The 25,218-nt window shown below is 40.1% G+C and overlaps 2 protein-coding genes across 4 annotated transcripts in view; both read left to right on the top strand.

Moving 5' to 3' along the window:
- The window catches only part of PDE11A (phosphodiesterase 11A), a gene marked incomplete at its 5' end in the record, with an annotated part of 327,465 nt that extends 317,520 nt beyond the window's left edge, over nucleotides 1-9,945 (top strand). For all 3 annotated transcript variants that reach the window (XM_081051501.1, XM_081051500.1, XM_081051499.1), the window contains one exon: nucleotides 4,324-9,945. In XM_081051501.1, the coding sequence (XP_080907627.1) occupies nucleotides 4,324-4,470 (147 nt within the window). In that variant the 3' untranslated portion in view covers nucleotides 4,471-9,945. The remainder of the gene's footprint in view (nucleotides 1-4,323) is intronic.
- A 5,258-nt stretch (nucleotides 9,946-15,203) lies between these two features.
- Nucleotides 15,204-22,136, top strand: LOC308498817 (intraflagellar transport protein 70A). Its single transcript, XM_081051502.1, has one exon. It carries the CDS (start codon nucleotides 15,216-15,218, stop codon nucleotides 17,211-17,213), a length of 1,998 nt encoding a protein of 665 aa, XP_080907628.1. The 5' UTR covers nucleotides 15,204-15,215; the 3' UTR covers nucleotides 17,214-22,136.
- Nucleotides 22,137-25,218: the final 3,082 nt, after the last annotated feature.

Here is a 25,218-nt window from a genome sequence, read left to right as displayed (position 1 = left end):
CCTGGGAGCTCTTGGGATAGTATCCCAAAACAGGACAGTTTAAAACCAATGATAAGAGACTTCTGGTGCTGGCCATGAGGAGGCAGAGCCAAGAGTCTGGGGAGGCCAAAGAGGTATAGCTCCCAGGGAAGCATACAGAGAAGAGAGGGGCACGGGAGCTGTGCAGGGCCCCCTCGAGTCTTCAGTGCTCTTCACCACACGCATGTGAGGAAACTACGGAGGCTGAGGCAAGAACCAGAAAAACGGAGCAAGTAGAACAATCCTCAGAGCTCACTCAGGCTGAGGAATAGTCTCTGCTCCCACCAGCCAGAATATGAAAGAAAAATCTTGTAATATGTGAAGTACTGGATACGATTCTCAGAAAATTATTGTCTCAGTGGTGGGGCCCAAAGAAGACTTAGGTTAAAGGCTGCTCTGGACCCACCTACAAAGCTTAAAAGCAAGCCTGAAAAGGATCAAATTATTTCCAAGTAACCTGCCTGCTTTCCAGAACAAAACTGAAAAATGTTCAAAGAAATGCAAAAAAAACAAAAACAAACAAACAAACAAAACAAAAGAGTACCCAACAACGCAAAATTCCCAATGTCTGATATCCAATCAAAAGTTACCAGGTATTCAAAAAAGCAAGAAAATTTGACCCATAATAATGAGAAAAATCAATCAATACTGACTCAGAAATTATACAGATTATAGAATTGATAGAGAGGACATTAAGACATTTATTATATTTTATATATTCTAGAGGGTAGAGGAAGGATTGAGCATGACAGAGTCGTGGAAAATATTTTTGAAAAGACCCAAATCAAACTTCTACAACTGAAAACTACAACTTTGAGAGGAAAACTACAGTAGATGGGAGTCACAGCAGATTAAGCTCTGCAGAAGAAAAAGTTAGTGACATAGCAGTGGAAAATTGGAATTTGGTCCCTCTCCTCTCTACATACTCCAGATACTCACGTTACACAGTATACTTGTTCTCACTCAAGCATGATAATAATGTTGTTACACAAGGTTTTGATTTCACTCCCTCTCTGAGGGAAACACCTAAAATGGTGAGGGAATCAAGTTAATTGTGCATATACACATATATACATTAAACATGTATAATGTATCATACATATACATTATATACATCTACATATGTACATTGTATACATATGTATACATACTTACATATACATAAAATATTTCTTGAAAGATGCAAGTTGCCTCTAGGGAAAGAATCTAGGTGTCTGGGGAAGGGCATGAAGGGAAATTTTACCCTATACTTTTTATACCCTTTGCATCCATTGGGTTCTGTGAATATATTGCTTATTCAGAACACAAATAAAATATGGAATACACAGTACATCATGGTCAGAAGTGGGCACAACAATGGAGTGCCAATGGAATCAGGAAGGAAGTGGAGTGCCCCAGCCACCTGGACGACTAGATGCCCAAGGCTGTGTCCCCTGGTGGAGTAAGTATCCCAGGTGCTGTCTGTGAAGGGCCAGGATGGAGCTGGAGGGAGCTTGGGAGCCCCACTGATACACACCTTAAGCTGGGTGGTTAGGTCATGTCCGCTGTAACCCATCCTGGAGCAGCACACGAGTCATCAGTGCCACACTGCCTGAGTGGATTCTGGTTTAAAGGGGAGAGCAGCCCAACGACTAGAACCATTAGCTAGAAGTTACAGGGATATCGATTTCAGCTCAATATAAGGAACAACATTCTAAAATCAGAGCAAAGAGTAAACCGGACCCCCCTGGGAGGTAGTGAGTTCACTGCCTCTGAACACATTCTAACACTGAATGGCCATGCCATGGGGACGCCACAGAGATCCAACAGCCGCAGCTGATGGCCCCATGTACATAACCTTTAGAGTCCCTCTGTGTGTACACAGAGAGTGAGCAGACGGGTGAGAAGTATCCCCTTTCTCTTTCGCTAAGGGAACAGCAAGTCAAACAAGACAGACATTAGTAGCATTCGCACAGAAGTCATCAGGTGTCACTCGTTGATGAGAAGTTTTGTAGGGATACCCATACCTTTCTAAATACTGGGAGCCACTATCTTCCTGATGGTACATAACCATCGTAAGCCTTGGAATTTAGGCTTGTGGGTAATCTCTTGTTCTCTTAATATTCTAATATTCCATAGTCTCTCAGTTAACTGCATTTGTGTAACAGATTTATGGGGTAAGAGTAATTCTTCGGGGTGGGATTTTTGCTACCTTTGTGTAGAGCCAGCACCTGCCAGGGGAAACAATAGCCTAGTGAATCAGTTGTGTTTGGGGAGAATAAAAACAAAGAGAAGGAATTCTGAGAAATATGTAGCCCCCCCCCAATTTTTTTTTCAACACAAAGGAAGCAAGACCTAGATAAAGGAAAGAAACCTCTTTTGGAGGGCAAAGCCAAATAAACTTAAATGGTTTATGGAATAAATTGGTGGAATAATTCGAATCATGGGCAGGTGCATGAATGTAATTTAGTAAATGCTCAGGAACCTGCCAAGAAAAAGAAAAATGTGTTGTTTTTGAGATCATTTCCCAGCAGCTTCATAAAAGAAAACTGATTACAGGAATTTAATAAGTAAAACAGAGCCAGAAATACAGTAATCAAATGAGTTTTTAATTACATTTCAGGCAGGAAAAAAAATTCCAATTTGTGCTCCTGGGATTTAAAAAAAAAGAAAAAGTTTTAGAGAAATGCTTTTGTAGCAGGAAAATAACGTAAACACTAATTTCCATAGAAATTATAGTAGTCAGTTTAATTAAAAGGCTTGATCAGAGTGAAGAGGAGCTAGTGCCAAACTCTACTACATAAAACCACGGCCTTCACTGCTGCCTCACACTCTTGTCTAAATAAAAGCACCGCGCATGGAGCAGAAACAGGCACCTGCATTTTTCTCATGGAAATAAAGGGGATTTTGATCACTGCCTGAGCTATTATGTTTTATTTTCATATGGAGCAACTAATACATCTGGTTTAAAATTAGATGTTGTTGCTTGGTGTGATGTATACCACTTTTAAGGGAGAGAATATGTTCTATTTAAGGGACATGGATGTAAAGGGCCACCACCTCAGCCAGGTGGGAGAGCTCACTGCTCAGTAAGACACCTGATTCTTTCTGGTCTTTTCAACCCCCACTTAACTTACATCCGGTTGTATTCTATTTGTATCCCCGTAAGTACCTGGAGTGAACGGTTATTTGTGGGGATACACAGGTAGCCTGTAGTCGTGCTCAGGGAAGACCATCCTCAGCTGGAAGAGCCGTTCTTCCTATTGGGGGACTTTGCTCTGAACCACCCCCCATCACATGTCATGCTTGGAGACAGCTTTTGAGGAGGTGCACTGAAATTGCAGTGGTTTTGCTCCCCTGGTAGTGAATGGGACACACCCGCAAGGTATCTGCATGGAACTTGGGGGTGTGATCTGTGGCCACAGAACACTGACCCAAGGCATAAAGTGGGAACGTTAAGTGTTCCCTTTCCATGGGCCAGCACTCCATGGCTCCACAATCCTTGCTTTAGTCATTGTTTGTTCCACTATAGGGGCGATCCAAGTTTGATGAGGCCAGAAGTTTGTACCATTTGAGAGTAGGAGCCTTTTAACACACACACACACACACACACACACACACACACACACACAATTAAGTCCAAAAGAAAATATTTAGAAGAGTATCCTGTAAGACCTTGAATATGACCACCCCTACTTTTCCTCTTCCTTCATTTCTCCCACACCCCTCCATCCCTCTCTTCCACATTCTTTTCTTTTCTCTTATGTCTATTTTTCCATTCTTGTTCTCATGGTGATCTGTACATTTGGCACAGCTCTCAGATCCTTAGCTTTAAAAATGAGCACCTCCTCGTTTCAGGATTTTACCTGGCTTTTCTTGTTCCGATAAGTTTACCCACAGTCACGTTTGGTGGAGCAAATGGTAGGTGTATTTCTGTAAAAATTTAATTTCATGGTCTATTGAGATCTGGAGGCCTCCATGGCAGGCAAAGATACACATATTAGTAGATATGTGTGAGCTGGATATTTTGTTTGTTTCCTGTCTTGTTTGATGTGGATTTAAAACAGGATTGTAATCTAATTAGCTGGTACCTCCTGGAGTACTACACAGCCACCTGTCTTATTTTTTCATTTTCTGCAGAGGCTCCCTTAATATAAAACCATGGCATTAAATGCATATTTACTTCTTGTAAATAGCTCACGATTACCAAAATAATTATCACTTTCATTTCTTACAGACGGTTTCCATTGTCATAAGTGAAAGCTGGAAAATCATGTCAGTGACTCCAGTTCCTCTCTCCCACACCATTTTATTGTTTTATTTTAGGCATTGGTGAAGGTCAATGAGAAACTGAAGCCAATGGTGGATTCGGTAGCTGCGAACAGAAGGAAGTGGGAAGAGTTGCACCAGAAAAGGCTACTAGTCTCACCCTCCTCTGCCAGCCTCACGGTGGCCGGGGCCCACAGTGACTAACTAACCCACCAGGTCAGCCGCTGCTGCCAAGGGACTGCATCCTAAAGGCAGCCTTGGTCCAGCCATATCATCCTTTTGTCCCTTTACACTCAGACAGACAGAAAGTCTTGAGGATGCTCTGGAAGGATGCCTGGGCTTTCACCTTGGAGTACAGTCAGCAGGAAGGACAGAAGGAAGGACAGAAGAGGTGGCAAGGGCACACTCCAGGACCCTCGGCTTCCCCCGATGCCCAGACATGGCTGAGATGGACACGAGACCGCGCTGGGCAGAGGACTGTTGTGGGTCCCGGACCCAAGGCCAGTCAGCCCTGCTCCTTCTGAGCCAGGGGAACACACAACAGTAAAGGTGTCATTCGCGCTGCTTCATTTTGTATGTGGCTCTTTTATCTGTTACAAGTCAAACAATGCCTGCCTTTGCAGCCTCTCCAGAGCACCCTTTTTGTGCCAGGCTGTCCCAAGAATCCCAATTTGGATTCTGTAGAGGTATTTTATTTTTCTCCTAAAGCTTCTTAATGATAGCTCAGAGCCTTTGGACTTGCCTACCTAAAAGATAAACTGTATTATCCTTACAAATACCAGCCATTCCCAGTTTTCCCCTAAAAAGGTTCCTATTAGAAATACAGATGTGTTTTTCTGATTGGTGTTTATCCAGGACTCACAACACCACATTGGGATTGCGATCCCCTTTTTGAAGTTTTTAATTCAACCTTTATTGTAGACCAAGTCTACTCCCAGAAAGAATGGATTAATAGACTTTAAGGAAGGATGAAAGGAAAAGGATTTACCACAGGTGGCATATGAATGTTTAGGAACGATTTCCAACGGTGAGACATTTCACAGGTCACAGCAGAGCCATGGAGAACGATCACTGACTACCTTGGTTCTCCCAGTGATGGTTTTGGTATAAAATTTAAAGTGACTGTCAGTACCAACCTACAGCCAAATTCAGGAGTTCCCAATTTTGGATTTTTCCTTACGTACAAGAAATAATGCTTGAAAGGTTAAGAAATAATGGTCTGTGCAAAGAACAAATATACTATTGAAAGCCAGGCTTATAATGGGTAAAAATAAACTACAGTAAATGGATGCAATGACTAGAAAGCTACTTGCTCCCCGTTTTACAAGAATGAGGATGGGATATGCCTTATCCACATTAAGCAAGAAGCTAGACTTATAGCTTGGGCATGATTAACTGGATGATTTTGGACAAGTCACTTAACTACTCCCAGCCTGTCTCATTTGTCAACTGAGATTACACTAGGAAATGATTTTCAAACATGTTTTAACCTTAGAACTCTTTGTTCAAATCAATCTTACAAGGATTGCCCAAGATATAATATGTAAAAGCCCAAGTCCTCTGTCTGAAGCTGGGTAAGGAGATACAGAGTTAAAGGATTTAGGTAGTAGGACCCCTCTTCACCCCTACTCCTGACTCCTGCTCTTGAGGCAACCACTGTTGATTTTTTTAGTTGTTTTCCCAATTTACCTCCATCTTTCCAAATAAAATACTTATACTGCTAAAAAAAAAAAACCCAAACAAACAAAACACACACACACACCTCATCTCTTTGATTTCATACATGGTGGTCCATAGAAGGGCTCTGAGGAGTTTCAAAATCCCTGGACCAGAAGAACTTTGAAGTCCATTCCAGCTCTAAAAAAATCTAAAATTTACAAACCACCTTTTGCTCTTGTTGTCACTGGTCAGTGTCAGCTATTAACTTTATTACTCAAATGCTAAAGGGGCCAAGTTCCACAGACAGCATTGTTTTCCTGACACATAGTAGACATTCAGGAAACGTTTAAAAAATGGGTAAATTAAGGTACCAAAATGGAGGTGGGGGAAGAGTAGGTATTCATATGGAATAGTCTACGTGACAAGAATAAAGAGAAAATTGTAAACCAAGCGGAGGGGTAAAAGGAGGGGGGGAGGGGGAAGAGGAAGAGGAGAAACAAAAGAAGATGAGCAAGTAAAGCTAGGGACCAAGGCAGGTGATAAGAAAACTGCCGAAGGGAAGGTGAAAGTCAATCCAAACAAAGAAAAATGGCACTTCTAACCAAAAAAATGCGGGTACAGAATCCTGTTGTCAACTGCTTAGAAAAGAGAGATACTTGAGCAGGGAGGGGTTTGACAAAAGAGAGAAGGAAGAAGTGGGAGCCCTAAAAAATAATGTTCCTAGCTACCCTTTACAGCTGTCTCTGCAGGGAAGAATGGAGAAACTAGAGGAGAAGATGAATGCAGGAAAAATTGCCTCCGCAGGGCAGGTAAGAGGAGGTTGTTCAGATTTATGGATTTTATTAAGCCAGTTTTCTGAATCACTCTGCTATAAAGGAAAATAGCTGGAGCCGGGCTGTGTCTCCTCCTCAGGTAAGGAACAAAGGGTGGGTGGAGTTAGGGTGTCTGCAGCTCAGAAGCAGGACGCCGGTGTTTCTGTCTGTTGTGTCACATGTTTATATAACAAAGGGGAATTGAAAATCAGTCCATGTGAGGCAGAGATGAACCCACATCTGTTATCCTCCCCAACAATAAATAAACACATAGCCCAGACAGACGGATGCCAGTCTATCTAGAGCAAAATTTTAAAGCATGTGCTTTATGAGAAAACTAGACCCAGGGTCTGAGGGAGACTGCAGGCAGCTCGCTAAAGCCACCCTGAACACTAATGCTGCGTATTGCTAAGGGGAACATAATTTATAGCACAAACCCTACCGGCTTCCACTAAGGTTGAGTTTTCCTCTCATTTTCTTGCTTTTTTATTGGCTTCACTGCACAGTTGCCAATAGCAACATCCAGTGGTGGCAAGGGGAGTGCAACACCATTGCAATTTGCCATACAGTGGAGCCCTGACAATGTCAACCATCAATCAAGTAGCTATTTGTAATTGCCTCCATCTATTTTTCCTGTCTCAAAGTATCTTTCCTATTGTGGGTCAAAATTCAGAAACCGCTGACTAATGCCATGGGTCTGTTCCTTGGAGACCAAGAAGCAGTAGAAAAGGAGGGTCACAGCCTCTGGTGCCAACAACCGAGGGGGTTAGAGGTTGAAAACGGGAGTTTGAGATATTTTTAATCCCTTTTCTAAGTAACATATAATTTTCCAAGAATGTGAGGTATGTATAATTATCCATATATTCTGCTTTCCCAAAAGAGAGAAAGTTCCCAATCCTTATTATTGATGCTTATTTCCTGTTGGTGGAAGGCATTTAAAATGTGAGCCTTCTCATAAAACCTCCAACTGACCAGACTATTTGCTTCCTCAGGTGTCTTGGCATTCATGGTTGAAATGACTTCATCCTACTTTCTCCATGAGATGCAATTTTTTTCCCCAGAGATGCTGTTTATTCTCTTCTTGGTCAGTATGTACATAATACACACACAACCTGAAATGTAGCTGGCAATCCTGGCCGGTAGGGACCTCTTGGCAAACTGTAAAAGGTGCCATGCAGTGCACATTAGGCCTGGGGCTCCATCCTGGCATGACCACCAGCTGGACCTGTTATCTCCAGGTCTCAGGTTTTCTGTCTGTAAAATAAAAGCGCTGACTTTTCTTCAGTTCCTTTCTACACCAAAGGGCCAAGCAGTATTTAACTTTTAAAATGTTTTCCAGATAACTGCCTTGTCTACTCTTCTCAAATAAATTAGGAACATACCTAAAAAAGATCCTAGAAAAAGGTCATTTTCTCATTGAAGACAAAATAAAAAGTTACATATATGGGGCGGATATAAAAACCTTATCACAGGTTGTCTGAGCCTGCCTCCAGTGATCATGAAAGATATGGTCATCAGTACAATTCTTTAATATACCTTTTCATTTCATAAAGGACAATTTTAAGTGATCTCGTATCATAGATCCCATAAATGGGAGTCAATTTAATTTAGAAATAAATTTATAAAGTGAGTCAAAAGAAGTTAAAATTGCATGTGTGTTTTGTTTCTAAAATCTGAGATGTCTATACATTTGCAGGTATATTTACGTACATGTTGAGTTAGAAATACTCTTTAAATTTTTGTTAGTGTAATAACAATATCGCTACAGAAATTCAATTGCTTTTTTCATGTATCAAAATTTTTCATACTTCATCCACTTACCTTAGGTCATTAAAAGTCTGCTCAATTTACTTTGCAGCATAATTATTTTAAAATCCATTCCTCCTGCTGACACTTAATGAATTGCGGAAAGATAAAATACAGTTTATCCCCAGTAATCGTGTGAAACAATTTCCTTTACGCAGGACCAAAATATGAACATATTAAGGGAAGATTTTTCTAAAGAAAAATGTTCTGGCTGGTAAAAAGAAAAACTCAAAAAGCATTTCATTAAAGCAACAGAACAGTGGACAGAACAGAACAGAACAGAACAGTGGACAGGTGGCTCAGTTGGTTAGAGCGAGAGCTCTGGGCAACAGGGCTGCCGGTTCGATTCCCACATGGGTCAGCGAGCCGTGCCCTCCACAACTAGAATGAAGTCAATGAGCTCCAGCTCAGCTCCCAGGTGGCCAGATGACTCAGTGGATTGGAGCATGGGCTCTCAACCACAAGGTTGCCAGTTCGACTCCCACAAGGGATGGTGGGCTGCCCCCGCCCCCCACAACTAAGATTTAACATGGCACCTTGAGCAGAGCTGCAACTGAGCTCCCGGATGGCTCAGTTGGTTGGAGCGTGGGCTACAAGAAGGCCAAAATTTCCTAAGTTTCATAAGTGAGCAATAATAGAATAAAACACACAGCTGGCAGAAATAAAATGAAGTGTGTGTGGAGTATTTCATGATGAGCACATGGATTCAGCAGTGCCTAATGTCCTCTTTACATTGTCTGTGTTACTACCTTTTCCTCAGCTAGTAGTTTGGGGTTGTATATCTTCTCCACTTTCATTTTGAATGTTCTTGCATATTTGTTACATCTCTCTACAGTACTAAAGATAAGTTGTTTATCTGTGTAATACATACACACACACACACACCAATGTCATTGAATGTATGCACTGGTACAAAAATATGTTTTATCAAGTAGATAACCTATTTGCTGTGAAAAAACATTATTTGAGGCCATCTTTTATCTTTGTGTACATGTACGTTTATTAGAATCACATTTTTTGTCTTCAGATTAGACTAAATCATATCTGGATGAATTTTTTTAAAAAAAAAGAAACAGCACAGTGTGGAAATAGGCTAGGTTTTGTTGAGTCTCATTCCCTTAGGGGAAAATTGCATTTGCATTTTATTTTGATGTACAATAATCTAAAAAGTATCCCTTACTGATTTACTTCCTAATTATTATTGTTTTACACAAAAGAAGGAAAATGTTTTAAATTGAGCTCTTTTAAGTCACTTCCTTTGTGTACATTTCCCAGGCTGATGTTTCTTGTAAGAATACTACATTATAGTCTGGTTGGCCATTTCATAAGCAACTAATTCATTATTTTGAAACAATCAGCTTTAAGAGACGTAAATATCTTTTTTTAATAAAATGCTTAAAATTTGACTAAAGATCTAGAATAACCTTTATTTCTCTAGAGAAGGGTGATTTGAGGGCTGAAAAGAGGCAAGCATGCATCCAAATGCCAACAATTTAAATTCTGACTGTCACGTTAGCCCATTAACCCTGTCTCGATCTGTGGTGTTCCTATGTGAGAGAAATACTGGGACAGCTAGTATTTCAAGTGACAAAATGTTCTTCGAATTATTGAAGTTTTTCTAGAGGGAGAAGACTCTGCAGCCAATGCAGGTTCCTGCGTCCTTACAGATTGCTCAAATTTACATGGGCAATTACACAGGGGGATGGCATCAATGCAGGGCTGCCAGCCACACTGATGCCATACAATTACACAACGGCTTCGGTGCTTAAACTTTAAAATTCTTACACCATTGTGCCTCTTCTATTAGAACAAACTGCAGCAAATGATCCAAAGCCAATTCAAATGACTGGAGAGGAGGTGCCAGGGGGAGACAGAGAAGAGGTGTAGTGTGGCCCCTACTGGCCAGCTGAAGCAATCACCAGTCCCCGGGTGCTGGCTAGCAACCACCAGTTTCTTTGTGCTTTGCAGTCCATGCTTTTCAAGTGGGGCCAACAATAAGAATCACCTAATTCACAGAACAGCTGTAAGGATTAATGAGAGAAGTTAGGCAAAGCAGGCCCCGGTCTTGAAAATACCCTTTATAAACACATGGGCTAGAGTCGCTTTTTGTTTGGATGGTTGGTTGATTTTTTTTTTAAATGCCAGTATCCACAGTTGTGCCTTCCCTGCTAATTCCTTTTATAAACCATATGCTACTGTGCTCTCCCTGATATGTTAATTTAGATCATAACACCATAAGCTCCAAAATATAAACTACTTGATAAAAAGCAAGGTATATCCAAGAAGAAAATCTAATTAAAATATTAATAAAACGAATTACAAGGGAAAGGAGAGTTCATAATGAGGTTAAATGTCTCACCATCTAAGGATAAATGTTCCCAGGTGTTGATCTGGTATACAATCTTTCCAAAAGTCTTAAAAGATTGAACAGATGCTCCTAAAAATCAGTCAACTAGATTACCTATTTGGCACTAATTTATTCTTTTCTTCCCTGTTTATGGTGGGAGATGGCGGGGAGAGGAAGCAAGGTAACTAAGTTCCCCCCCGCCCACACTATCCCCCAAACTGGCCATCCTGCAGAAAATGGCCTGGAATGAAAGGGGAAAAGAAAGAAGAATTGGGAAATGGTTTTGCAGGAATTTCTTCCTTTAGCAAGGAAGATGTCTGACCATAGCTGTGGTTGTTGAGATGTTAATAAATTATCAATGGTTACCAACAGGAAGTAGTCACATTTATAGGATAAATAAGACAGCACACCTTCCAACTAGTTTTAAAAGTTAATAACAAATAGATTATACATACAAATTGAATGTGGGATTTCATCATCTCACATTTTGGCAGGCAGAAACAAACATGTTAAAGAACCAAACATGCTTTTAGCTTCTATACATTTTGCCTAAATAGAATTCTACGTGGTAAAAATGCCTCCTCTTACGCAGCAAAATCCACCCTGAGTCCAACGTCATTTTCCCAAAACCTAATTCCTTTCAATAGGCACTAAATCATTTTATTACAACCAGTAAATGCTTTCTTATTGCTAGGAATGGTAGGGTACACTTACTTTTTGATATATGCTCCAGCTTTTCAAGATTCTGTTGGAAACAAAATGATCCTATGACATTTTATAATATTCCACCCCATTTTTTGCTTTCCAGAATTTCTATCATGAATTTAAAGGCTTTCTTTCACGATCACCCGACACCCACACAGACACACACACACAAACAAACAAACAAAAGAACGGAATCTATTCCCCGACTGCCTATCAGAGACTAAATAAAAGTCGGTCTATCACAGCAGCAATGATGGTCATGCCAATTTCACAGTGTGATTTGTGCACTCATTTCATTTTGAAAATGACCCTGCCCTCCATCTGTCTAAGCCGAATGTCCTGTTTTTCCAAGCCAGACCTCAGGAGCAGCAGCACATGAAATATGGAGGAAGACACAGAAGGGCCTCCCTCTTGTCCCCTTCAGCTGCCACATTCACAGATAGGTGCCAACACAAAGAGGGGAACCTCAACTAATGCCTGTAGGGATCAGAGAAATTTGGGGGAAAGCTGACAGTCCTTCCATTTTTCATACATTTCCAGGAAGGTATTTGAAAGTGAATGTTTTCACGATGCAAATATAACTCTCAGAAACAGTGAGACAGACTAAAGACATACAAGGTAATTTCCTGTTTCCAGATTCTATCATCTTACCTTCATTTAATAGCAATTTTACCCAAGGGAACAGTTCATACATAAGGATTTTAAAATAGTGAGCCTGAGTTTCCCAGGGACAAGTGTAGTCACGCAGCCAGAGGTGAAGATCTGCCCGACTCACCCTCGATTATTGAGCAGCACTAGCAGCAACCCTCAACCTCTCTGGGTTGAAGGCCCTTCAAGGGTACACTCAGGGACTGGGCTGTAAGAAGCCTCCAAGTAGGGTTATACTGGTCCTAATCAACTGCTTTCTCTGGGCAACTTTGGTGGCCCAGAGCCCCACTCACTCCTGAAATGGGCATGGTTTGTCCCTGTATTGGTATTCATGCAGTGGGAGTTTCCTTTTCTGGTTCCACCCATAAGAACACAGCTCTGCCAAGAGAAAAGACTGAATGAGTACATAAAGTCAGTTGTTTTATGATGGGAGTAATCACACACCCGCAGAAGTTTCCTCCTAGCTATTCCAGGTGACTAGGAATAGCACTCCCAGTAGCTACTTCCTAATATCTGCTCACAGCTGCAATTCAGGCCAAAGTTCAAATTTCTACTGCCCACACCAACTTGGTTGGGTTTTTTTAATGAAGAAAAAAACACACCAATCTTCCATCATATAATTTAGCACCAAACACTCATCTATAGGAAGTATATAGAGTTGGTTATTCAGCAGTCACTATTTCCCACTGAAATTAGCTCTTGGTTATCATGACACAGACACTAACTATTTTCTGTGTGAACTTGAGAAAATTATTTGAATCTTTCTCGAACACAGATTCTTCATCTATAATATACAGAATATAGGGTGGATATTAAGATTAGAATTAATATATGTAAATGGTCTAATAGAATACCATACAATATAGTTGACATTGGCTCTGAAATTTATATATAAAAAAGATGTCTGGGCAGCAAACTATAAAGGCAGACTTACATTGAAGTCTTTAAGTGTATAACAAAGACATGCTTTTATTCAGACACCATTTATCTTGGGTACTAGACAGGCCAATTCAGATCATGAAAACTCAGTGGAGCAGTAGGGCGATAAAGGAAGACTGCTTTCTTATTTTCAGTGAAAGTTGGAGGGCTGGCCTGGTGGTTCAGGTGGTTGGAGCACCGTGCTCTTAATGGTGAGGTCGCTGGTTCAATTCCCACATGGGCCAGTGAGCTGTGCCCTCTATAGCTAAGATTGTGAACAACAGTTCTCGTGAGCAGCCGCAGGCTAGCATAGGTTGGCGTAAGCTACCAAGTGCTGCTAAGTGCTGCCAAGGGCTGCCAAGGGCTACTGTGTGCCACCGTGAGTGGGACAGCAGCCATTATGACCTACAGCCTCCGTTGGGGGGAGCACAAGACTCAAAATACCAGCATGGGCCAGGGAGCTGTGTCCTGCACAACTAAACTGAGAAACAGTAAGGCTTGAACCGGAGTTGGGGGCGAGGTGGAAGAAGGGGGTAAAAAGTTGGAGGGCCAGGGCAGTAAACATGGCCAGGTTTAAATGCCAATATCTGCTCAGTAATAATTATTTATTAAAAAGTAAAGCGGAAGACAGTTGGTTCTAAAATTGAGTCTCACTGCACTGTACACCTGAAGCTGATGTAGGATAATACTGAATGTCAACTATAATTTCATATACACACACACACACACACACACACACACACACACACACACGGGGTGCCAAAAAATGCATACAAATTTTAAGAAAGGAAAACTGTATTAAAATTGTAATATTCAATAAATACCAATAACAAAAGATGAATACAGGTCACATTTGACTTCTGCAATTACAAGAGGTGCTCAAAGTGGTTACCATCAGCGTCCAGACACTTCTGATTACGATGAGCTACTGCTTGAGCAACTGTGATCAAGGTGTCTACTTGTATACATTTTTTTGGCACCCCCTATATGTGCATATATATGGTCACGGGATGTAAAGTACAGCATAGGGAATATAATCAGTGGTAATGTAACAGCTATATATGATGTCAGAGGGGTAGTAGACCTGGGGGGAGGGTCATCACTTTGTGAGGGGTATAAGTGTCTGATCATTATGCTGTTTTGTACACATAAACTAATATAAAAAAAATAAAAGTAAACTGAAAACATAATAAAATAAAGGGGGTCAAATATTTGGTGATGGAAGGAGAACTGATTCAGTGGTGAACACACAATGTGATATATAGATAATGTATTACAGAAATGCACACTTGAAATCTATGTAATTTTACTAACCATTGTCACCCTAATAAACTTAAAAAATGGAAAAACTAATAAAATAAAATAAAATTGAAGATCTCCCAGTACAAGATTCAGAAAACCATATCCTATTGTCAACCTTGGAAATGACAAAAGTAAGGACTCTCGGCCTCTGCATATTATGTTCTTGGAAAGTATGCCATCAAGGCAACTTAGAAACAGAACCTACTCTAATTCTACAATTCCAAGGAAATATTCCAGCTTTCCCTTTCCATTAATTTACAAAAACAAAACGCGAAACGACACCATATGTATGAAGCACACAGTGTATAAGGCTCAAAAATGCAAGGCACATAAGACCCTAAACTTTCCTACACCGCCTGAGACCAAGGTTACACTACAAGCAGCCAGCAACTCTCACCTACTACAGGAACAGGCCAGTGAAACCCTACCGGTCCTTCCCGTAGAGACTACATGTCCCAGTAAGCAGCGCGCGCACTCACATACCGGTGCATGCCGGGAGGTAGTTTCCTTCTGTGAACTACCAGGAAGACTTTCCTCTCTCTTCTGTGATTCACGACCTCCGCAGCCTGTCTTGGAGGATTGCATCAGTAATCGAAAAACCCAACCTTCCTTTTTATTCCTAAAAAGGAATAAAAACCATTCCTTTTTATTACTAACGGTTTCCTTCCGTGGCAAGAAATCTCCGGTCAGCTTTCCGTTTCCGGTTGGTTTTGTTGCCTTGGTAACTAGGACGCACACCCTCCGCGGCGGTTATGGCGGGGCTGGGCAGTACTCAGATCCCCGACGGGGAGTTCACCGCCGTCGTGTACCGGCTAATCCGGGATAACCGCTACGCCGAAGCGGTGCAGCTGCTGGGCGGAGAGCTCCAGCGGAGCCCGAGGAGCCGCGCCGGCCTGTCGCTGCTGGGCTACTGCTACTACCGCCTGCAGGAGTTCGCTCTGGCGGCCGAGTGCTATGAGCAGCTGAGCCAGCTGCACCCGGAACTGGAGCAGTACCGCCTGTACCAGGCCCAGGCCCTCTACAAGGCCTGCCTTTATCCAGAGGCCACCCGGGTGTCCTTCCTCCTCTTGGACAACCCCACCTACCACAGCCGGGTCCTCCATCTACAAGCTGCTATCAAGTACAGCGAGGGCGATCTGCCCGGGGCCAGGAGCCTGGTGGAGCAGCTACTGAGTGGGGAAGGGGGAGAAGACGGTGGGGGCGAGAATGAGCCCGATGGCCAGGTCAACCTGGGATGTTTGCTCTACAAGGAGGGACAGTATGAAGCCGCGTGTTCCAAGTTCTTTGCAGCCTTGCAGGCCTCGGGCTACCGGCCTGACCTTTCCTACAACCTGGCTTTAGCCTATTACAGCAACCGGCAGTATGCCTCGGCTCTGAAGTACATCGCAGACATTATTGAGCATGGCATCCGCCAGCACCCAGAGCTGGGTGTGGGCATGACCACCGAAGGCATTGATGTTTGCAGTGTTGGCAACACTTTAGTCCTTCACCAGACTGCTGTGGTGGAAGCCTTCAACCTCAAGGCCGCCATAGAATACCAACTGAGAAACTGTGAGGTGGCCCAGGAAACCCTCACTGACATGCCACCTAGGGCAGAGGAGGAGTTAGACCCTGTGACCCTGCACAACCAGGCATTGATGAACATGGATGCCAAGCCTACAGAAGGGTTTGAAAAGCTACAGTTTTTGCTCCAACAGAACCCCTTCCCCCCAGAGACCTTTGGCAACCTGTTGTTGCTCTACTGTAAGTATGAGTATTTTGACCTGGCAGCAGATGTCCTGGCAGAGAATGCTCATTTGACTTATAAGTTCCTCACACCCTATCTCTATGACTTCTTGGATGCCATGATCACTTGTCAGACAGCTCCTGAAGAGGCATTCATTAAGCTTGATGGACTAGCAGGGATGCTGACGGAGCAGCTCCGGAGACTCACCAAAGAAGTGCAGGAAGCAAGACACAGTAGAGATGATGAAGCTGTCAAAAAGGCAGTGAATGAATACGACGACATCGTGGAAAAATACATTCCTGTGTTGATGGCCCAGGCGAAAATCTACTGGAACCTTGAAAATTACCCAATGGTAGAAAAGATCTTCCGCAAATCTGTGGAATTCTGCAATGACCATGATGTGTGGAAGCTGAATGTGGCTCATGTTCTGTTCATGCAGGAAAACAAATACAAAGAAGCCATCGGTTTTTATGAGCCCATAGTCAAGAAGCATTATAACAACATCCTGAATGTCAGTGCTATTGTACTGGCTAACCTCTGTGTTTCATATATTATGACAAGTCAAAATGAAGAAGCCGAGGAATTGATGAGAAAAATTGAGAAGGAGGAAGAACAGCTCTCCTATAATGACCCAAATAAGAAAATTTACCATCTCTGCATTGTGAATTTGGTGATTGGGACACTTTATTGTGCCAAAGGAAATTACGACTTTGGGATTTCTCGAGTTATCAAAAGCTTAGAACCTTATAATAAAAAACTGGGAACTGATACCTGGTATTATGCCAAAAGATGCTTCCTGTCCTTGTTAGAAAACATGTCAAAACATATGACTGTGCTTTGTGACAGTGTTATTCAAGAATGTATCCAGTTTCTAGAACACTGTGAACTTTATGGTAGGAACGTACCTGCCGTTATTGAACAACCCCTGGAAGAAGAAAGAATGCATACTGGAAAGAATACAGTCACCTATGAATCCAGACAGTTAAAAGCTTTGATTTATGAGATTATAGGATGGAATATGTAGTCATGTGTTATATTGGCTTTGGCTTTGTTAACTCTATTTCACTCTTTAAATCTTACTGATCCTTGGCATCTTTACATTTGTTACATGTGGAGCTTTGTACACTTAAAATTATAATAACAAATACTGTTTGAGAAAGTTTCCCATTTAATTTAGAGGAGCATGGAGCATACAGTATGAGCTAAATCAGTTTTGCATTCTCTCTGCCAGTAACAGTCTCCATGTCTTTCCCTCAAACAACAATTGCCAGAATGGCATCTTTATATAAGCAGGTAACCCTAAATCGCCATTTATGTTCTACGTTAGGCTGTAAAAAAGAGTGTGGCATGAGACAAGGAACTGTTGGGAGTGGGTGTGTTTGCATTCCTCTGGTGAGTAAATGATTGCAGCCCATGGCTGGACCATTTCTCAACCAACAAAGACAGGTTCAGTGTGCCATTTTAAGATAGACTGTGCTGTCCAATAAGACCAATTCTGACCTTAACAGTATGAATCCACTCCATTTTTTCAGTCCTTTAACCTCCGGTCTCAACACAGTCGACTTTGGATCCTGACCTAAGCTCTTTGTGAAGTACCAGTATTAAATGGATGATTTTTTCCTTGGTTCTTCTCAGGTTATGAGATGTGGTTTGTGACTTAATTTTTCTTCCGTAACTTGGTTGATTGGTTGGTCTTTAGTTTTATAATCAATAGTTCTCTTCATTTTCCAATTTTGATTTTCCAGAATTGACTGTGCCTCCTTGTGAATACTACAAGTATGAAAGCTTTCTAATATGTTCAATGTAGGGGAAAATAAGCACTGAACTGACAACAAAAAGACTAAGGTATGAATTTCAGACCTTCCAGTCAAATTTTAGGCCATAAGAAATTCATTTACCCCTTGAGGTTTCAGATATTTGAACTACTAGGTGCTCTTAACAGTTATATCTGGCTGTAACATCTGATTCTGTATAAGCCATATAGAACAAAGTTGCCTTCTTTTATGACCTGGATGTACAAAAACAAGTCAGTAAGGAAATGAAATATATAATTGTATTTCAAATGAATTTTTTCTGTTACTTTGGATTATATAATAGTAAATGTTAACACCTAAGCTAAATGTTAGTTGTGATTGTTGGATGCTATAACATTGATTACTACTAAGAAATTTGGATTTTTGCCCGTTTTTACTTGAAGCTTTTGCTTACAACTCAAGCTATGAAATGTATATAAGGCAGGCCTCGTTCTCTGCTGTGATTTTTCAGTTAAAATTTTTGTAAATATTTATTAATTCTTTAATTCTTTTAACTTCCCCTTTTAGTTTACTAATGTATATATTTGGGGGAAAGGGGAGATTTGCTTTTAATTCTTCCAAAAAAATGATATCCCCCAAATGATATAAATGATATATATGCAGGCTATTGTAATAGGCATTTGTTATCACTTACTCTTGAACTAATTAGAGCCTCTCCTGCCCCTGAGGAGGAGAACTCCAGCTGCCAGTCTGCCAGAAATCTGGAAACAGGAACAGGTGAGGTGAAGATGAAGTGAAGATTTAGCTATGTGATTTACTTCACAACCTACCTTGGATTCCCTTCATGTCCAAATCTCAGTAGTTAATCAAATGTCTGCTGCCGTTAACAGAACAGAAATAATGGATAACAGAGTGGAAGTAATAGATGCCAGAGCTACTTCTGTACCTAACTCACCTAATCAAATCATCAGTCTTTACACCCTTGTTTTATTTAATACAAGGAGGAGAGGTCACACAGACTTTCCCAAAGGACAAAGCCACAATGAACAGGAAGACAGTCCCCAGGTTATAAAGCTTTCTCTAAGAGTGTTTCCTTTTTCTGCCTTCAAAGGATCTATTTAGGAGATAGTAGTGTTTACTAGTAATATACTCTTAGAGGACACTTGCTTTTCTGTATCCATAATCATTTTATATTGAAAAGTAGAGCCAGGCATTAGCCATGTATCACAAGATAAGAAATGAAAAATCTACCTGCCTTACCACCTTTTGTCAATTATAGGGACTCTTCTCTGATAGCTGGCAGTTGAAACCACAAGCAGGTGTAAAAGGTACATAACAACCTTTTAACAAGTATTAGGTAAGAGAGCACTGGTTACCAAAGTGACTTTAGAAACCATATAACCATGCATTTTTACAAATGAGGTAACATTTGTCAATTAAAAGTGTCTCTCAAATTGTTAAAGGCAGAGAAAATTTTAAGAGCACTCACAGAAAGCATTGTATATATGTATATAATTTGTAGAATACAATGAGGTTTATTTGGATACTTGCCATAATCTCTTTTTCTTTTAAACTCTATTTGACCACAATAGAAAAACCATGACAGATTTTAAAGATGTGCAATATACTTATTTAAAATGTCCTATGACATTGGGAATTAAATATACTCTTAGAGGACACTTGCCTTTCTGTATCCATAATCATTTTATATTGAAAAGTAGAGCCAGGCATTAGCCAGAAAGTAATTAATTAGCCATAGGTAGAGTGTGGTCTTATTTTAATATTCTCCTGGCTGGGCAGGGGGATGGGGAAGGTCTTTACAAGGCGATTATTTTATACTTAGGTCCACAATTAATTGAGGTTCTTTGGGTTGCTTAATTAAATCAGCTCCCTTGGATTTGGGCCAAGACTGATCCATCACATACTGAAATCCTGTCTACAACATCATAATGTTTATATATTAGAAAAGGAATTGCCTTCATAGGGAAAAATTATTTGAAAATAGAGAATTCTATGTGCACTTCAAGCATGAAAGATATGCATTTGTTAATTTAAGTAGGACCACCAATAATTTGATTATGAATATTAGGTAAACATGTAAACTGAGTCCAAGTCCTTTGTTCAAAAGTGAAATTTCCACGTTTGTGAAAATGAACACATCATTATCAATGACTAGGTACCTCAATTCAAAATAACAAATGGCTAAAATCGTACTGTGCAAACGGGAACCAAGAAAGGTGAATGAGAAAGCATTTATTATTATTTTGTTTCCAATTATTTTAGTACAAGAACCAAATGCTTAAGACAAAAGACACATGACTAAAGGTTTCACCAGCACTCATGGCAACTGCTCTAGAAAGTATGTCCACAGTGTCCAGACTCCTGAATTCACCAGGAAATCGGTTTAACAAGTATTTCCCAAAGTACACTTAGTGAGCACATTCCTGGGCTGGCCTAAATTATACGATAGTTTTCAAAAGTGCCAAAGGGAATTTGAGTAGGCACCATATATTGTTTGCAGCAGGCACAGATTTAGCTGTGGTACACGCTGGGTTGGACAAAGATTATAGACCCACCTGTTGTTTCATCATCTCTCTCTTTTTTTTTAATCACTTTTTATGATCCTTCTTCAAGTTAGTGATGTTCTTCTCTCCACGATAGTCTCTAGCCACCGACCATAGTAAGAGCAGCTGTCAGAAGGCTTCTCTGCACCTCAAGTGCAAAGGGCTATTCTTTAACCAGTAAAATCTCTTAAAAAAATTTTTTTTACTGTCATGCATTCATGAATTCTTAAGAAATATTTGGCTTTCAAAGAAGGAATCTGAAAAATTCTGAAGTATCCAAAGCTATGAACTTTGATAGTGGAAACTTTTTCAAAAGGGTTTCCAGAATTTAAGAGTATTCTCATACTTTTTTTTCCTTCAAAGGCTCCTAAGTATCATTTACTCTCATCACTTTTTAGTTCATTGTGCTTTGATAAATTTAAAAGTAACGCTATATATGTATTATCATAACCATCCTCATAAATGATTTTGATTGGCTTTGGATGTATCCAATTTGTTCTCCTAATACAGACCACACTCATCTGGTCTCCTTGTAGATACGGATTCCTCCAAACCTGACTCCAATACCATGCATTTATACATGCACATACATCTTTTTAAAATTACACTGAAAATATAACAATATTCAATGGTTATGATGGTTTATAATCCAACATCCTTTCCTTTATCTCTTCTTCACTCCCACTCCAGATGTTTAAATTTATGGTTCTCAAATGCTCTGTTCACATTAGAATCACCAGGGGAAGCTTTCAAAACTCTCAATGCCCCAGGCTGCATCCCAGAATATCTATGGGTGGTACTCAGGTGTCAATATTTTTCTCAACTTCCAACATGCACCCAAGGCTGAGTACCATTGGTCTAAACCCACTGTTGTAATCTCTTTTTTTCTGTGATTGATGTAGAAATAAGCATGTGACCCAATCTTTCCCACGGCATGAGAAGGCTTCCTTGAAAAGCTGCTGAGAAAGCTTTCTTCACCTCTTTAAAAAATAAATAAATAAAAAGGATCTAAGAAGGATTCTTTCTTTGTCTGGGCGTTGTTAATCTTACTCTGCTGCCACCATTTTATGACCACGACAGAAATCACCCTACGGGTGAAAGTGAACTTTGAAGATAACGAGAAAGAGAAAGAACTTGAGTCTTTGATGACATCTTTGAGCCTCTGTATTACCTACCCAAGAGCCTAAGCAACCTCTGGGTCTCCTACAAAAATGGAAACAATAAGTTATCTTATTGTTTAAACTTGCTTGAGCTGGATTTTTATGTTACTTGTGTCTGAAAGCACTCACACCACACTCTACCAAGATCATACATTTTGAGCGTTGTCCCGGAGGTGATGAATTCTTACGCATATTCTCAACAATTTAGTCATCCAGTCTTCTTTGAGAATCAGCATCACTCCTGAGGTTGTAGTAAGCAGGACAAACTTCGTTGATCTTTGCGAAGACTTTGCTTGAGACGTTGACTTCATTAGTCTTAACTGCTCTCCAGTCATTTGAAATTGCAGCAGCTACTCATGAGGTTGGGTACACTTTCACCTTCTTGGTGAAAGCATTCACTTATGTAGAAGTAAATGGAGAGTTCAAGCGCTCTGCCCAAATGAGCTGCCCCGAAGTCTAAGCCTTGCTCACTGCTTCTTGGCAAAGCTACAAGGTAAGCAATACACATCGTTGACTCATATGGAAAATGTATTCTTCAATTTTAGAATTTCCTCCACATTCATGTAAGGTTGTTTCAGTAAAAGCTCCATAATAATAGAAGAATAAAAATGAAAATGAAAACAACAGAAGCATTTATTTATGTATAGGACCTAAGTTTTAAAGTCACGCAACCTAATGTCTCCAGTGAGAAATGCTAACCTATGTACTGCACTATTTCAGCTTTGGCCCTTTCCAGTCATAAACCTGGTTATAGAAAAAGCTTCATAAAAAATAAACACTTTAGTTCTTGATAACCCCCACAGCACTGTATTTCACATATCAGGCCCAACTTATTTTGAGTTGTTGACTTACATTGGTTCTCTGGAAGAAAGAGGAAAGAAACTCAAATTCAAACCGGATGGTCCATATCACATCAGGGCATTGGGACAGTTGATTTACTCATATAATCTCTTTAAACATCTACCAGAAGAGGTTCTAAGACAGAATTTATTGCCTCTGCCTGCCATCTTTGGGCCTACAAAAAGCAAAGCAAAATCCTTCTATGAAATCTGAAACTCCAGTCACTGATTTCCTGACTGATGTCATTTCAAAGGCACGATGTAGCCCTGTGATAGTTGCAGCGGAAATCTGCCTGTCTCTGGGGTTTCCATCTGGTTGCCATCAGAAAGAACTTCTTCGGGGAGCCACAGCAAATAGAGCACCCAGTCCTCCCCATGGGTCCTGGAGTCTTGTATTACTGTTTTTAATATCAACTGTTACCAGGATTGAATTTGCTTAGATTTTCCCAGAATAAGAACATACACAGAATTATATTGCTATAACTTTAGTTTTCATTCATGTCTGGCTTATCATAAGCTATTTTGTAAAAATTTCCCATATAGTTCTGAAATAACTATGCAAATGTTACCAAAAATGAAAATTCACTCACTGAAATTCTTTCCTTTTGGAGAAAAGTTTTCTAACTTTATGTAGTGCACTTCTTATTCTAAACCAGCCTGCATTTGAAGCAACTCTTCCTGAGCTCTTTCAGTCTAAAGTTGCTTAAAATATAAGTATCAAAAGGCTATTTATTCACTTCTCATTGAGGGTCAACAGAGAACACATAAGAGGTTAAAGCAAGAAAAATAGCTTATAATAATAAGAGGTTCCAAAAGTGGTCTTTTACTGAACAGCATATATATATTCCACTGCATATAGATAGATAGATAGATAGATAGATAGATAGATAGATAGATAGATAGATATATTCCACTGCAAATATATATATATGTATATATATGTATATGTACACATATACATATATATATAATTCCACTGTAAATAATTGGGGATCCACAGTGGTACGAAGCTATAAGTAACTGGGAATTGAATGTATTCATCCAGCAACAAATGCATAATGGTTGCCTTTATTACTGAAGAAACAAAGCTTGAATTAATTCCAGGGGAATGTTTAATAAGGGAAAAAATTTAATGACGATCAGACTTTTTCTCATCTCCATCTCCCCTACAGGTATTACAATTTTCACCGTGCTTGAACAAAAACAGACGCTCCATTATACTCTTCAAGGAATAATTTATTAAACATGTTTTTATAAATTGGATTTTCTGTGTTTATGTGTCATTTCCTCAGAGAAGGCTGACTAGAAGGATGAAATAGAAATAACATCACTTTTCAATATTCCTTAAGCCTGAATTCCTAGAAAAAGACAAGAATACAATGGTTTCTTTATTCATTCTGTCAAATACCAGTTTGTTTCAATATGGTTTCCTGGAGTTCAGTATCAAACGAGACACAGTCTCCAGTGGGCACTAGAGAGGGAAAGTTTTCCTCACCTCACTGGGGAAAAGGAAATATGCATACTGATCCAAAGGACTGTGAAAAGATGGAAAGGGGATGAAGGAAGAAGTAAAAGTAGCGGGAAAAGCACAAGGGAGAGACCAGGTGAAGAAAAGCAATAAACAACTTACCGTAATTTAAACCTGAGGTATATTTACCTCAGTATTTTCTAAAGCATGGTAAACACATCATTAAATGAGATGAATTTAATTGGCACACTCTTAAAAGAACATTTTTAAATAGCCATGTATTTATTTTATTGTGTGCATGTACACACCCACACATATACACATGTCAAACCTAATATTTCATGTTTTCTATTGAATGGGATGAGGCTAAAATAAAACATGACCTGACTGAAAGAAAAATAGTAAGACACACAGTACTTGGCTGATGGCAAGAAGCTTGTCAGTGATACTTGAATGACAAGAGTTTAAGAAACCTTGGTTTAATCAATCGAACCCAGAATTTCATGTGAGAGAGTGGGAGAAAGTGGAATTTTTACCCATTATTGATTCAGTAAGTATTTGTCGAGGGGCTTCTATTTTCAGAAAGCTAACTGCACATTTTAACATAGAGATTTTTGCCACCTAGTGTGAAAATTTCCTCAGTAGAATATTGCCTAACAAATTTATAAGAAAATAAGTTTAAACGTTTGAGATTTCTGTTTCCTTGTCTGAAAAGTTGGGATTTTAGACTAGATATTTATGTTTCCTCAATCTGTTTTGATCCTGTGTTATTTTTTTCCATTTCCCACAACCCTAAGTTCTGGCTTTTGGTGGATGACAAATCCTACCAGTAGAGGGGGCCTCACTCTGCTTGAAAAAATGTTCTGAAAAGCCCACTTCACGGTTACTGCACTCGGAAAGAGGACTGTCAGTCCATTTTTTTGTTGTTGCTTTCCACCCTATCGTTTTCCTCTGAGTTAGAAATTTTAAAATGAGACGGCTGGCCTGTGGATCAGGCTGGTCGCGGACGCGCTATCACAATTCAGTCTCAGATCCAGTCTTAAGTTTTCCTAAGGATCTGGTGAGCCACTGCACAATGCATCTTTCTAAAACAGTGAATGCTCTAATCGTTACCACATTTTTCATTATGTGTGTAGTAGTTCTGAGCTGACGAGGCAGGGGTCCAGTTGTGTTTGTTATGAGTTGGATTCAAAGTTTCAGAGTTAAAAGAATTTTTAAGAGCATCTGTTCCAGCTCTCTTGCAT

The sequence above is a fragment of the Rhinolophus hipposideros genome, assembly GCF_964194185.1.
Source record: "Rhinolophus hipposideros genome assembly, chromosome: 6".
Taxonomy (NCBI): domain Eukaryota; kingdom Metazoa; phylum Chordata; class Mammalia; order Chiroptera; family Rhinolophidae; genus Rhinolophus; species Rhinolophus hipposideros.
The sequence above is the reverse complement of the archived record's forward strand: the minus strand, read 5'-3'. Positions and strand labels throughout refer to the sequence as shown.